At 50.0% G+C, this 12249-nt stretch overlaps 1 protein-coding gene across 1 annotated transcript in view; it reads right to left on the reverse strand.

Annotated features, from left to right (window-relative positions):
- Positions 1 to 1578: 1578 nt before the first annotated feature.
- The window catches only part of LOC144480490 (proline-serine-threonine phosphatase-interacting protein 1-like), a 102704-nt gene continuing 92033 nt past the window's right edge, over positions 1579 to 12249 (reverse strand). The window contains exons 13-16 of the mRNA XM_078199982.1: positions 9398 to 9430; positions 5701 to 5780; positions 3614 to 3693; positions 1579 to 2439 (exon numbers count right to left, since the gene is read on the reverse strand). Of these exons, the coding sequence (XP_078056108.1) occupies positions 2308 to 2439; positions 3614 to 3693; positions 5701 to 5780; positions 9398 to 9430 (325 nt within the window). The 3' untranslated portion in view covers positions 1579 to 2307. The remainder of the gene's footprint in view (positions 2440 to 3613; positions 3694 to 5700; positions 5781 to 9397; positions 9431 to 12249) is intronic.

A 12249-nucleotide genomic window follows, 5' to 3' on the forward strand; every position in this document is an offset into this window, starting at 1 on the left:
CTGACTATGTATAAAAAAAACACAAGAACTTTTTTCTATACATGAACGACAGTACTGTATTTGTCACCTGGTGCGTACAAAGCAAATGTATGCAGATTTCATTCAATGTATTTACCAGTACAATCACTTTTACTTAAGATACATGAATGTTCATAATTGATAAATAAAAGGTTCTTTTATTAACTATAGATCGTGCAGGCAGGGTTTGGGTCAAGACTCGGTAGCACCACCTAATGGCCAAAGAAAACTTGCGACGACACCACAGCAGGCAGCTGTTCGAATACAGATTCCCCATGTCCACACACGAGGAGTTTCAACGTCAAGTTTGACCCAAAGTGGACAAGAGCCGCAAAGCCAGAAAGTGTTGCACAACGGCAAAATTTGGAGACCGGAAGCGCGTCCAGATTTTTAAATCTCTTTTACGCAAACTGACCGCTCCAAATCATTTAAAAACGACTCCGAACTCACCTAAAACTAATCGTCCTCTGTTTAAAAAGGTACGTCCACAGCTGAGGAAACGCTGGAAATACAGTAGCTGGAATTTTACTGGCCCCCGCCTCGCCCCGGGAATCGGAGGGGGTCGAGGGGCGGAGCATGGGAAGGTTCGTTGACCTCGGGCGGGATTTTATGGTTTCGGGATGAGCGAGGCCTTAAAATCCTGTCCAGTGTCTCTCAGACATAGTTTAAAGTTTTAAGTTTAAAGTTAAAGTTTACTTATTAGTGTCACAAGTAAGGCTTACTGTAATGAAGTTACTGTGAAAATCCCCTAGTCGCCACACTCCTGTTCGGGTACACTGAGGGAGAATTTAGCACGGCCCAATGCACCCTAACCAGCATGTCTTTCAGACTGTGGGAGGAAACCGGAGCACCCGGAGGAAACCCACGCAGATATGGGGAGAACGTGCAGACTCCACACAGACAGTGACCCGAGCCGGGAATCGAACCCGGGACCCTGGCGCTGTGAGGCAGCAGTGCTAACCGTTATGCTACCGCGCCGCTCCCGTGTAGCTGGGAGCCGGGCTTACATCCTTAGATTACAGATGGAACAACGAGACTTCAAAAGGCGATCAGCTGGAGCTAAATATTGAGACTGAGATGTCAATTAAGACCAATTGAATGAGCTACCGCCACGAACCTCAGTCCCTTGGAGAGATGGTGGAGGAATGACATTTTAAAAAAATACATTGGGTCACTCGAGTTTCCCTAGCAACGGATTACACTGGGTCGTTGTCAGGGATCCTGACCCGCTCCCTATAAAGTCAGCAAAGGCAGTGCAGGGGAAGGGTGGGAGCGTGAGGGGAGAGGGCGGGGACAGAAGGAGATGGTGTAGGAAGAGGAAAGGACAATTAAATACTCTTCCAAACTACGCTGGCACAGTGGGTTAGCACTGCTGCCTCACAGCGCCAGGGACCCGGGTTCGATTCCCGGCTTGGGCCACTGTCTGTGCGGAGTCTGCACGTTCTCCCCGTGTCTGCGTGGGTTTCCTCCGGGTGCTCCGGTTTCCTCCCACAGTCTGAATTTGGCCGTGCTAAATTCTCCCTCAGTGTACCCGAACAGGAGTGTGGCGACTAGGGGATTTTCACAGTAACTTCATTGCAACGTTAATGTGAGCCTTACATGTGACTAATAAATAAAATAAATAAAAAAATAAACTAAATGCCAATTGTGCAACAAGTTATGGGAATAGATACCAGATCCAGGGCTAATGAAATTCCCCACAACATAAAAAGCCCCAAGTTGGTCATTTAGAGGCAGTGGCAAGCGGGGGAGAAGGGAGAACTCTCGTGCATCAGGAACCATTTGGATTGAGGCAGAGTGAGTGAGAGTAAGAGAGAGCTTTTGTACGGAATTGGAAATGATAAAAACAACTGCACACTTCACGTGGCTGAAAGCAAACAAAATCATTCTCAATCCATCTCACAGCTCGGAGGGTCAGTTAGTCCAATCATATAATATCTCGGGACGAGAGGTTAACATTGCGATACAGGCAGAGTTTCAAATAGATTTCTGTAACAGCGCTTCACATGTATTTACCACAGGGACTGGCCAAGAGGTGAGGGGTCGGCAGGCAGGTGAAGGGTCACGCGAGGGGGGGTGGGGGACGACAATTCGACGTCTACTGCAGCAAGCTGTGTGGGTTCCAATCCAGCTGTTTCACACAGATGTTAAAGTGGAGCAGTTTGCTGCACATTCTCCACGTGGCTGTTTTCTCAATGGGCTCCAGGGAACGCGGTTCACTCGCTGTTGGCTGCGTTCGCCAACCACCCCCCCGCAAGCGCCCCCCCGTCCCCCCCCGACCCCCCCACCTCAGGCCTTCTCCAGGTAGGTGCTGGGGACCAATCCGCTCTGTCCGTTCCGACTAGCCGCCCACCATCCATCCTCGTTCTTGTCCGTGATCTGGATGATGTCATTGGCGGTTATATCCAGCTCATCGCTGTTCTGGTGGGACACAAAGAGTCGTTAGTTCCCCTCGGGCTCACTGACAATCATCCAACAAAGTGAGTTGGGCGCCCGCCGGCCTGAGACTAGGAGCCAGGAACCGTACCCCCATCCCGGTGCCCCCCCCCCGCCCCCAGCCCCCCCGATGTCCACCCCCCCACCACCCTTCCTCCCCACCCCCACCCCCACCACCCTTCCTCCCCACCCCCCCCACCACCCTTCCTCCCCACCCCCACCACCCTTCCTCCCCACCCCCACCACCCTTCCTCCCCACCGCCACCCCCCCCCCGCCCCAGCCTGAACCATCGCAAGAAGATACTTCCTCTACTGCCTCAACAAACCCCCTCCCCCACCCCTCCCTCTCCCCCTGAAGCCCTCCCTCCCACAACACCCCCTATTTCCTTCCAGCCTCTTCACCCCCCTAACCCCTCCCTCCACCCTCCACCCCCCACCCCCCTCCCTCCACCCCCCCACCCCCCTCAGCCTCCCTCCCTCCACCCCCCCACCCCCTCCACCACCCCAACCCCTACCCTCCACCCCCCCCCAGCCTCCCTCCCTCCACCCCCCCCATCCTACACCCCACCACTCCCCCACCCTCCCTCCACCCCCCACCCTCCCTCCACCCCACATTCCCCCCACCCCCCCCCCCCACCCTCCCTCCCTCCACCCCCCCTCCACCACCCTCCCTCCCTCCACCCCCCTCCCTCCACCCACCCCGGGAGCCATTCCCTCCACACCCCCACCCTTCCCTGCAACCCTCCCACAACCCTGCCCTTCCCTCTGGACTCCTCATCCCCCCCGGACCCCTCCCTCACCCCCCCCCCCACCCTCCTCCCTTCACCCCCCCCCCACCCCTGGAGCCCTCCCTCCCACAACAACCCCTCCCCCCCCCCCCAACAGTCTCCCTCCCCCATGGAGCCATTCCCTCCACTCACCCCTGTCCTTCCCCCGCCCCCCCCCCCCTCCCCCGGCAATGAGCCACGATCGCATTGCACAATGGCCATGCAGTTATTGGAGAGTTTTTGCCCAATTGGAACCCTCCCAGGGCAGCGAGGGTGGGCGATGGGCGAAAGCTTTGCCAAAGTTACCCACACCCCCAGGAACAGACGTAGATCAGAGAAAATCAGGCTGCAAGTGGCAAACAGCGGTAGGGAGTCTCTCTCCGCACGCTTACCTGAGCAGTGTAGTCGTAAAGCACCCGGTAGTTTGCATTTTCCTGTTGTACAACCGCGACGCTGGCGTACAAACCCTCTGCTGATGAACACAGAAAATCAACCAAATAAATACCGCAATCGCTCATAATCTCCACATCCATTGTCAAAATTGTTGCAGGCGGCCTTAGTTCGGAAGCATTCCCTTGTTTATTTTGGGGGTTTATAGCAGGGAAGTTCTTGCGGTGACCTGGGGAATATTTACCCCTGAAGCCACCGGCTTCTTGTAGGTGAGTGTTGATGAGAAGGGTCGGAGGCTGCCCTCGGTGCCCAGTGTCACAACATAGAGCAATACTGCCATCTGATGGTATAACTAAGAAATAGCAAGCCCTGTCCAGAGCCGGGAAACTCAACAAACTAAACATTAACCTCACTTTTTTCCTTACAGAGGCTGGTGTACTTTTGAGTGAGACACACTAAAAGTACCATGTTCCTACCCTCCACCTCTAACATCACCCCATCTCAGCTCATTTTAATTTGAGATAGAGCCGGAGTGTGGCAAATCCTTGCAAACTGTGCCCAGCATTCCCTCTAATTCTAACTTTTACTCTTGTTCCATGCTCTCTAACAATGCTCTACTCCAATCTCTCACAGATTTAGCAATCCTCAGAAAATGGACCTACCTTATATTAAGTTGATCTTTCTCTATCCCCTAGCTATGACTACATTCTGCACCCTCTCCTTTCCTTCTCCCCTATGTACTCTATGTACAGTAAGAAGTCTCACAACACCAGGTTAAAGTCCAACAGGTTTATTTGGTATCACAAGCTTTCGGAGCGCTGCTCCTTCATCAGGTGAGTGTCGATATGCATGATCTTCTCGGAGATCGACCTAACCTGCACATCTTTGGACGCTAAGGGGGCAATTTAGCATGGCCAATCCACCTAACCTGCACATCTTTGGACACTAAGGGGGCAATTTAGCATGGCCAATCCACCTAACCTGCACATCTTTGGACGCTAAGGGGGCAATTTAGCATGGCCAATCCACCTAACCTGCACATCTTTGGACACTAAGGGGGCAATTTAGCATGGCCAATCCACCTAACCTGCACATCTTTGGACACTAAAGGGGCAATTTAGCATAGCCAATCCACCTAACCTGCACATCTTTGGACACTAAGGGGGCAATTTAGCATGGCCAATCCACCTAACCTGCACATCTTTGGACACTAAGGGGGCAATTTAGCATGGCCAATCCACCTAACCTACACATCTTTGGACACTAAGGGGGAAATTTAGCATAGCCAATCCACCTAACCTACACATCCTTGGAGTGTGGGAGGAAACCGGAGCAAACCCACCCAGACACGAGGAGAATGTGCAAACTCCACACAGTCAGTCACCTGAGGTTGGAATTGAACCCGGGTCCCTGGAGCTGTGAGGCAGCAGCGCTAACCACTCTGAGGGAGTGCTACACTGCCTGAGGTGCTGCTTTTCAGATGAGATGTTAATCTGTCTGCTCAGGTGGATGTGAAAGAACCAATAGCATTATTGCAAAGAAGAGGCGGCACGGTAGCACAGTGGTTAGCACTGCTGCTTCACAGCTCCAGGGTCCCGGGTTCGATTCCCGGCTCGGGTCACTGTCTGTGTGGAGTTTTCACATTGTCTGCGTGGGTTTCCTCCGGGTGCTCCGGTTTCCTCCCACAGTCCAAAGATGTGCGGGTTAGGTTGATTGGCCAGGTTAAAAATTGCCCCTTAAGAGTCCTGGGATGTGTAGGTTAGAGGGATTAGCGGGTAAAATATGTGGGGGTAGGGCCTGGGTGGGATTGTGGTTGGTGCAGACTCGATGGGCCGAATGGCCTCCTTCTGCACTGTAGGGTTTCTATGATTTCTATGAAGAGTGGGAGGGTGGGGTTATTCCCGGGTATCTTGGCCAAAATTCATCCCTCAATCAATATCACAAAAAAGACATTTTGGCTTCGCATTTTCCGACATTGTGACGTGTGACTACGCTTCAAAAGGCGGTTCACCAGCTGTAAAATGCTGGGAGGCACCTGGGCACCTGCAGAAGGCGCCATATAAATGCAGCTGCTCTTTCTGTCTCTTACCTGGAGGTGGGGCCGTCACGTTGGTGGTTGAAATAGTACTGTTGGATTTGGAGCTATGGCCCGGTAATAGATGACTAATCCTAAACAGCAAGGAAAAAAAAGTCATAAATTCACAACTAACAACAGCTGGCCGCTCAGATAGAACAAACTATCATTACTCTACGTCAGTCTGAGTAACTTTCACATACACCAAGTATATTTATTGATCTTCTTACCAATTCCGTTGCTTCAGATGAGATGTCGGTCCCCAAGTTTGATTTGAAAGTGTTTTAAATTTCCCCCGGAGGGACTGACTGGTTTAGTATGTTGACCACCTGTATGGTCAGTCTTTTCACCAGACCCTTAGTCAATAGTAGGGAGGCTTTTTGAACCAACAAAGACAATATTATAGAAAGGATATTATTAAACTAGAAAGAGTGCAGAAAAGATTTACTAGGATGCTACCGGGGCTTGATGGTTTGAGTTATAAGGAGAGGTTGGATAGACTGGGACTTTTTTTCCACGCATAGGAGGCTTAGGGGGTGATCTTATCGAGGTCTATAAAATAATGAGGGGCACAGATCAACTAGATAGTCAACATCTTTTCCCAAAGGTAGGGGAGTCTAAAACTACAGGGCATAGGTTTAAGGTGAGAGGGGAGAGATACAAAAGGGTCCAGAGGGGCAATTTTTTCACACAGAGGGTGGTGAGTGTCTGGAACAAGCTGCCAGTGGTAGTAGTAGAGGCGGGTACAATTTTGGCTTTTAAAAAGCATTTGGACAGCTACATGAGTCAGATGGGTATAGAGGGATATGGGCCAAATGCGGGCAGTAGGGACTAGCTGGGTGGTTAAAAAAAAAGGGCGGCATGGACAAGTTGGGCCAAAGGGCCATGCTGTAAACCTCTATGACTCATCTGCAGGATGGGTAAGGGGTTGGTGCCAAACCCTACTGGCAGAGTACAGAGAGAGACGATGGCACAGTGGCAATGTCACTGGACTGGCAATCTCGAGGTCCAGGCTTTATGCTCTGGAGACATGGGATGGAATTTTCCTGTCCCACCTGCCACGTGGTGGACAGGGGGCCGGACCACGCAAAGGTCTGTTGATCTCAGGCGGGATTTTTCGGTCTTGGGGCGGGCGTGGCCGGAAAACCCCGACTATGGGTTCGAATCTCACCACAGAGTTTAAATTCAGTTAATAAATCCGGAATTGTAAAACTAGTCACAGTAATGGTGACCTTGAAACTATCGTCGATTGTCGGAATAAGCCATCCGGTTCACCAATATCCTTTAGGGAAGGAAATCTGCCGTCCTTACCCGGTCTGGCCTACATGTGACTCCAGAGCCACAGCAATGTGGTTGACCATGAACTGCCCTCTGTAATGGTCCGAGCACTCGGGCAATTAAGGATGGGCAACAAATGCTGACCTTACCAGCGACACCCATATCCCATCATAGAATCCCTACAGTGTAGAAGGAGGCCATTCGGCCCATCGAGCTTGCACCAACTCTCTGACAGGGCACCTCCTGCCTTCTCCCTGGCATCCCACATATTTACCCCGCTAATCTCCCTAACCGCTACACGGAAGAATAAAAGTGGTCAACCGAGGGACTTTTCAGATCCCTTTGGCTCAATTCCTTTATTATTTTACTGAATACTACCTTGGTACGGCACAGAAAAACCATCGGGGTTTTTTTTGCGATACATGCAGAGGTTTTTGCTTCTCATAGCATTAGGAAAAAAAAAAACAAATTTTTTTGACTTTGCCCCGTGTCCCGTGGAGACAAAGGAGTGAGTGTGAATCAAGCGGAGGACTCCCTGGCCGGAATTTTATCGCCTCTCCCGCCCGAGACTCGTAAGATCCCGCCCGAGGCCAATGGAGGATGTCGTTCTGCGACCCTCGCCCGCCCCGATTCCGGGCGTGCTGGTAAAGCTCCAGCCCCCGTGTCAAATCTAAATGAGTTTTCACCCAAGTCACACACATTGGTGCTGTAACAGGTGAGTGCTTAAATATTATTAAACTACCAGTCTCATCATTAATCCAAGGATTTTTAATCTACTTTTTTACCCCCCCCCGAATATCTGATTTTGTTTTTGTGGAATGGGTTTTAAATGTACCCCGAGGAAATTAACAGAAACACTCGCGGGCGAGACTAGAACTCAGGAACACAGTTCAAGAATCAGGATTGGGGTGGCACAGAGGTTAGCACTGCTGCCTCACAGCGCCAGGGACCCCCGGTTCGATTCCCGGCTTGGGTCACTGTCTGTGCGGAGTCTGCACGTTCTCCCCGTGTCTGCGTGGGTTTTCTCCGGGTGCTCCAGTTTCCTTCCACAGCCCGAAAGATGTGCAGGTTAGGTAGATTCGCCATGTTAAATTGCTCCTTAGTGTCAGGGGGACTAGCTAGGGTAAATAGGGCCTGGGTGAGATTGTTGTCGGTGCAGACTCAATGGGCTGAATGGCCTCCTTCTGCTCTGTAGGGATTCTATGATTCTAATAAGACGTCTCCTGTTTAATACGCACATGAGTGGAAACTTTTTCTCTTAGAGGGGCGGGACTCTGAGGAGGTAGGGTCATTAAATATCTTTAAGGCTGAATTAGATATATTATTGATTGACAAGGGAGAGAGGTTCAAAGGGTACTAAGTTTAAAAGTTTATTTATTAGTGTCACAAGTAAGGCTTACTTACACTGCAATGAAGTTACTGTGAAATTCCCCTAGTCGTCACACTCTGGCGCCTGTTCAAGTACACTGAGAGAGAATTTAGCACGGCCAACGCACCCTAACCAGCACGTCTTTCAGACTGTGGGAGGAAACCGGAGCACCCGGAGGAAACCCATGCAGACATGGGGAAAATGTGCAGACTCTGCACAGTCAAAGAACAGTAAAGTTTGAGCCAGCATCCTTTGTCAATAGAATCATAGAATCCCTACAGTACAGAAGGAGGCCATTCAGCCCATCGAGCCTGCACTGACAACAATCCCACCCAGGCCCGATCCCCGTAACCCCATGCATTTACCCTGCTGGTCCCCCTGATACTAAGGGGCAGTTTAGCACGGCCAATCAACCTAACCCGCACATCTTTGGAGTGTGGGAGGAAACCGGAGCACCCGGAGGAAACCCACGCAGACACGGGGAGAACGTGCAGACTCCGTACAGACGGTGACCCGAGGCTGGAATTGAAGCCGGGTCCGTGGCGCTGTGAGGCAGCAGTGCTAACCCACTGTGCCACCTACTACCGTACCACTATACTACCATTCCATTCCAAATCCCACTTCACCCTGCATTGCAGGTGAGAGCCACTGACAGCGACCAGAGGCTGATTCTCTGTTTGCCTCCCTTAACCAAAACGTGTTCACGGTTGCTGCTAACTTAACGCCCGTGTTCTTTAGGTATTTCAAGGTTGGCCTTTGGTCTATGAGAGTTGTACTAGGAGCTGTTCCAATGTCCTTTCGTTGGGAGTTGAACATTCAGATCGCAGGAGTGCGAGGCGACCCAATGTACTCCTGGAACCAGTGGCGGAAAAATCTGACTGACGCTGATATAAAATGATCTAACTGTCTCGTGACAACGTGAGTGATTGCTTTGTGTTAATCAGCCATTGCCAAGCCGAAGTGTTAGTTGCTGCCCTTCTTAAAAGGCACAGTTTGCACACAGTTATAGCCACACTGCTAGACACACAAACATGCGTCAGCAAACAAGTCAAGTTATAGTTATACCTGTTGGGTAAATGCAAAATATTAGGAAAATATCTGAAACACAAAATATTGAAACATGAGGGTTAACAACTAACACAGCCAGAAGCATGGGACAAAATCACAAGTGACAACATTTACAAAATCCTGTTCTGGCTCCCCCACAATATCCCTCCTTGTTGGGGTTGATGGGTGTTCTGTAAAATGCTCTGTACATTCACGGTTGCTGCTAACTTAACGCCCGTGTTCTTTAGGTATTTCAAGGTTGGCCTTTGGTCTATGAGAGTTGTACTAGGAGCTGTTCCAAGGACCCTCTTTATTTTAAATATTTATTATTGTCACAAGTAGGCTTACATTAACACTGCAATGAAGTTACTGTGAAATTCCCCTAGTCGCCACACTCCGGCGTCTGTTGAGGAGGGAGAATTTAGCACGGCCAATGCACCCTAACCAGCACGTCTTTCGGACTGTGGGAGGAAACCGGAGCACCCGGAGGAAACCCACGCAGACACGGGGAGAACGTGCAGACTCCACACAGGCAGTGACCCAAGCTGGGAATCGAACCCGGGTCCCTGGCGCTGTGAAGCAGCAGTGTTAACCATCGTGCCGCCACTCTGTCCGTGTCCACTTCAGTGCCATCAAACTTTTGAATGGACCTACCTTATATTAAGCTGATCTTTCTCTACACCCTAGCTATGACTGTAACACTACATTCTGCACCCTCTCCTTTCCTTCTCTATGAATGGTATACTTTGTCTGTATAGCGCACAAGAAACAATACTTTTCACTGTATCCCAACACATGTGACAATAATAAATTAAATCTAACTATATCCTAGTCAGGTTTTAACACGGTTAATTATTCATTCTTTGTTTACCCTGTGTGACAAGAACTTTAACATTCAGAGGAGTGTTGGCAACTCACCGAGAAAATTACACTTGTTAAAAAGGAAACTTCTGCCCTCACCAGCCCTGTAATCGCACAATGTCCACCCGCCCCCCCCCCTTGTATTTATATAGCACCTTTTACCGGGACTACAAATGGTCAGAGACGTCAACTTGCCCTCATGACTGTCGCACACAGAGGGCTAAGGAAATTTGGTATGCCCGCTACGAATCTCACCAACTTTTACAGATGCACCATAGAAAGCATTCTTTCTGGTTTTGTATCACAGCTTGGTATGGCTCCTGCTCTGCCCAAGACCGCAAGGAACTACAAAAGGGTCGTGAACGTAGCCCAGTCCCATCACGCAAACCAGCCTCCCATCCATTGACTCTGTCTACACTTCCCACTGCCTCGGGAAAGCAGCCAGCATGATTAAGGACCCCACGCACCCCGGACATTCTCCCTTCTACCTTCTTCCGTCGGGAAAAAGATACAAAAGTCTGAGGTCACGTACCAACCGACTCAAGAACAGCTTCTTCCCTGCTGCCATCAAACTTTTGAATGGACCTACCATATATTAAGTTGATCTTTCTCTACACCCTAGCTATGACTGTAACACTACATTCTGCACCCTCTCCTTTCCTTCTCTATGAACGGTATACTTTGTCTGTATAGCGCATAAGAAACAATACTTTTCACTGTATCCCAACATATGTGACAATAATAAATTAAATCTAACTATATCCTAGTCAGGTTTTAACACGGTTAATTATTCATTCTTTGTTTACCCTGTGTGACAAGAACTTTAACATTCAGAGGAGTGTTGGCAACTCACCCAGACACCTCAAATCTCCAAATTCCCTGGTATCCCAGAATTCCCCCTCATCTCCCTGCCCCCAATCCCAAAGTCTTGGATGCTCAAGACTCTTCCACATTTCTGACTAACTCATCTCCCGATATTTGGAACGATAACTTGTCCCGATTTTAGCCTCCGCTGTCGGATTCCTATTGAGCCGTTCACACTTCCACCATAACACCAAAGGGTTTTGTTTCGAGCTCGGAATTTTCCGGCACAACTTTGGGGGTTCCTTGGATTCCTGCGCATAGTCACATTCTGATCCAGGGTGCAAAATCCAACAGACAAAGAACAAAGCACAAAGAACGATACAGTGCAGCACAGGAACAGGCCCTTCGGCCCACTAAGTCTGCACCCATCACATTGTCCTACCTAGACCTGCATCCCTCTATTCCCCGCCTGTTCATGTGTCTATCCAGATAAGTCTTAAATGTCGCTAACGTCTCTGCCTCAACCACCTCACTTGGCAGCGCATTCCAGGCCCCCACCACCCTTTGTGTCAAAAACCTCCCCTCGCACATCTCCATTGAACCTTTCCCCCTTATCTTGAACTTGTGCCCCCTTGTAATTGTCATTTCTGCCCTGGGAAAAAGCTTCCAACTGTTCATCCTATCTGTACCCCTCATAATTTTATAAACTTCTATCAGGTTGCCCCTCAGCCTCCATCTTTCCAGGGAGAACAATTCCAGTTTATTCAATCTCTATGAGGATAGGCTGAGGGAGCTCGGTCTTTTCTCCTTGGAGAGACGTAGGATGAGAGGAGACCTAATAGAGGTATATAAGATGTTGAGAGGCATGGATCGGGTGGACTCTCAGAGGCTTTTTCCCAGGGTGGAAATGGCTGCTACGAGAGGACACAGGTTTAAGGTGCTGGGGGGTAGGTACAGGGGAGATGTTAGGGGTAAGTTTTTCACACAGAGGGTGGTGGGCGAGTGGAATCGGCTGCCGTCAGTGGTGGTGGAGGCAAACTCAATAGGGTCTTTTAAGAGACTCCTGGATGAGTACATGGGACTTAATAGGATGGAGGGTTATAGGTAGGTCTAGAAGGTAGGGATATGTTCGGCACAACTTGTGGGGCCGAAGGGCCTGTTTTGTGCTGTAGTTTTCTATGTTTCTCCTCATAGCTAATACCCTC

The sequence above is a fragment of the Mustelus asterias genome, chromosome 29 (assembly GCF_964213995.1).
Source record: "Mustelus asterias chromosome 29, sMusAst1.hap1.1, whole genome shotgun sequence".
In the NCBI taxonomy this organism is placed as follows: Eukaryota; Metazoa; Chordata; class Chondrichthyes; order Carcharhiniformes; family Triakidae; genus Mustelus; species Mustelus asterias.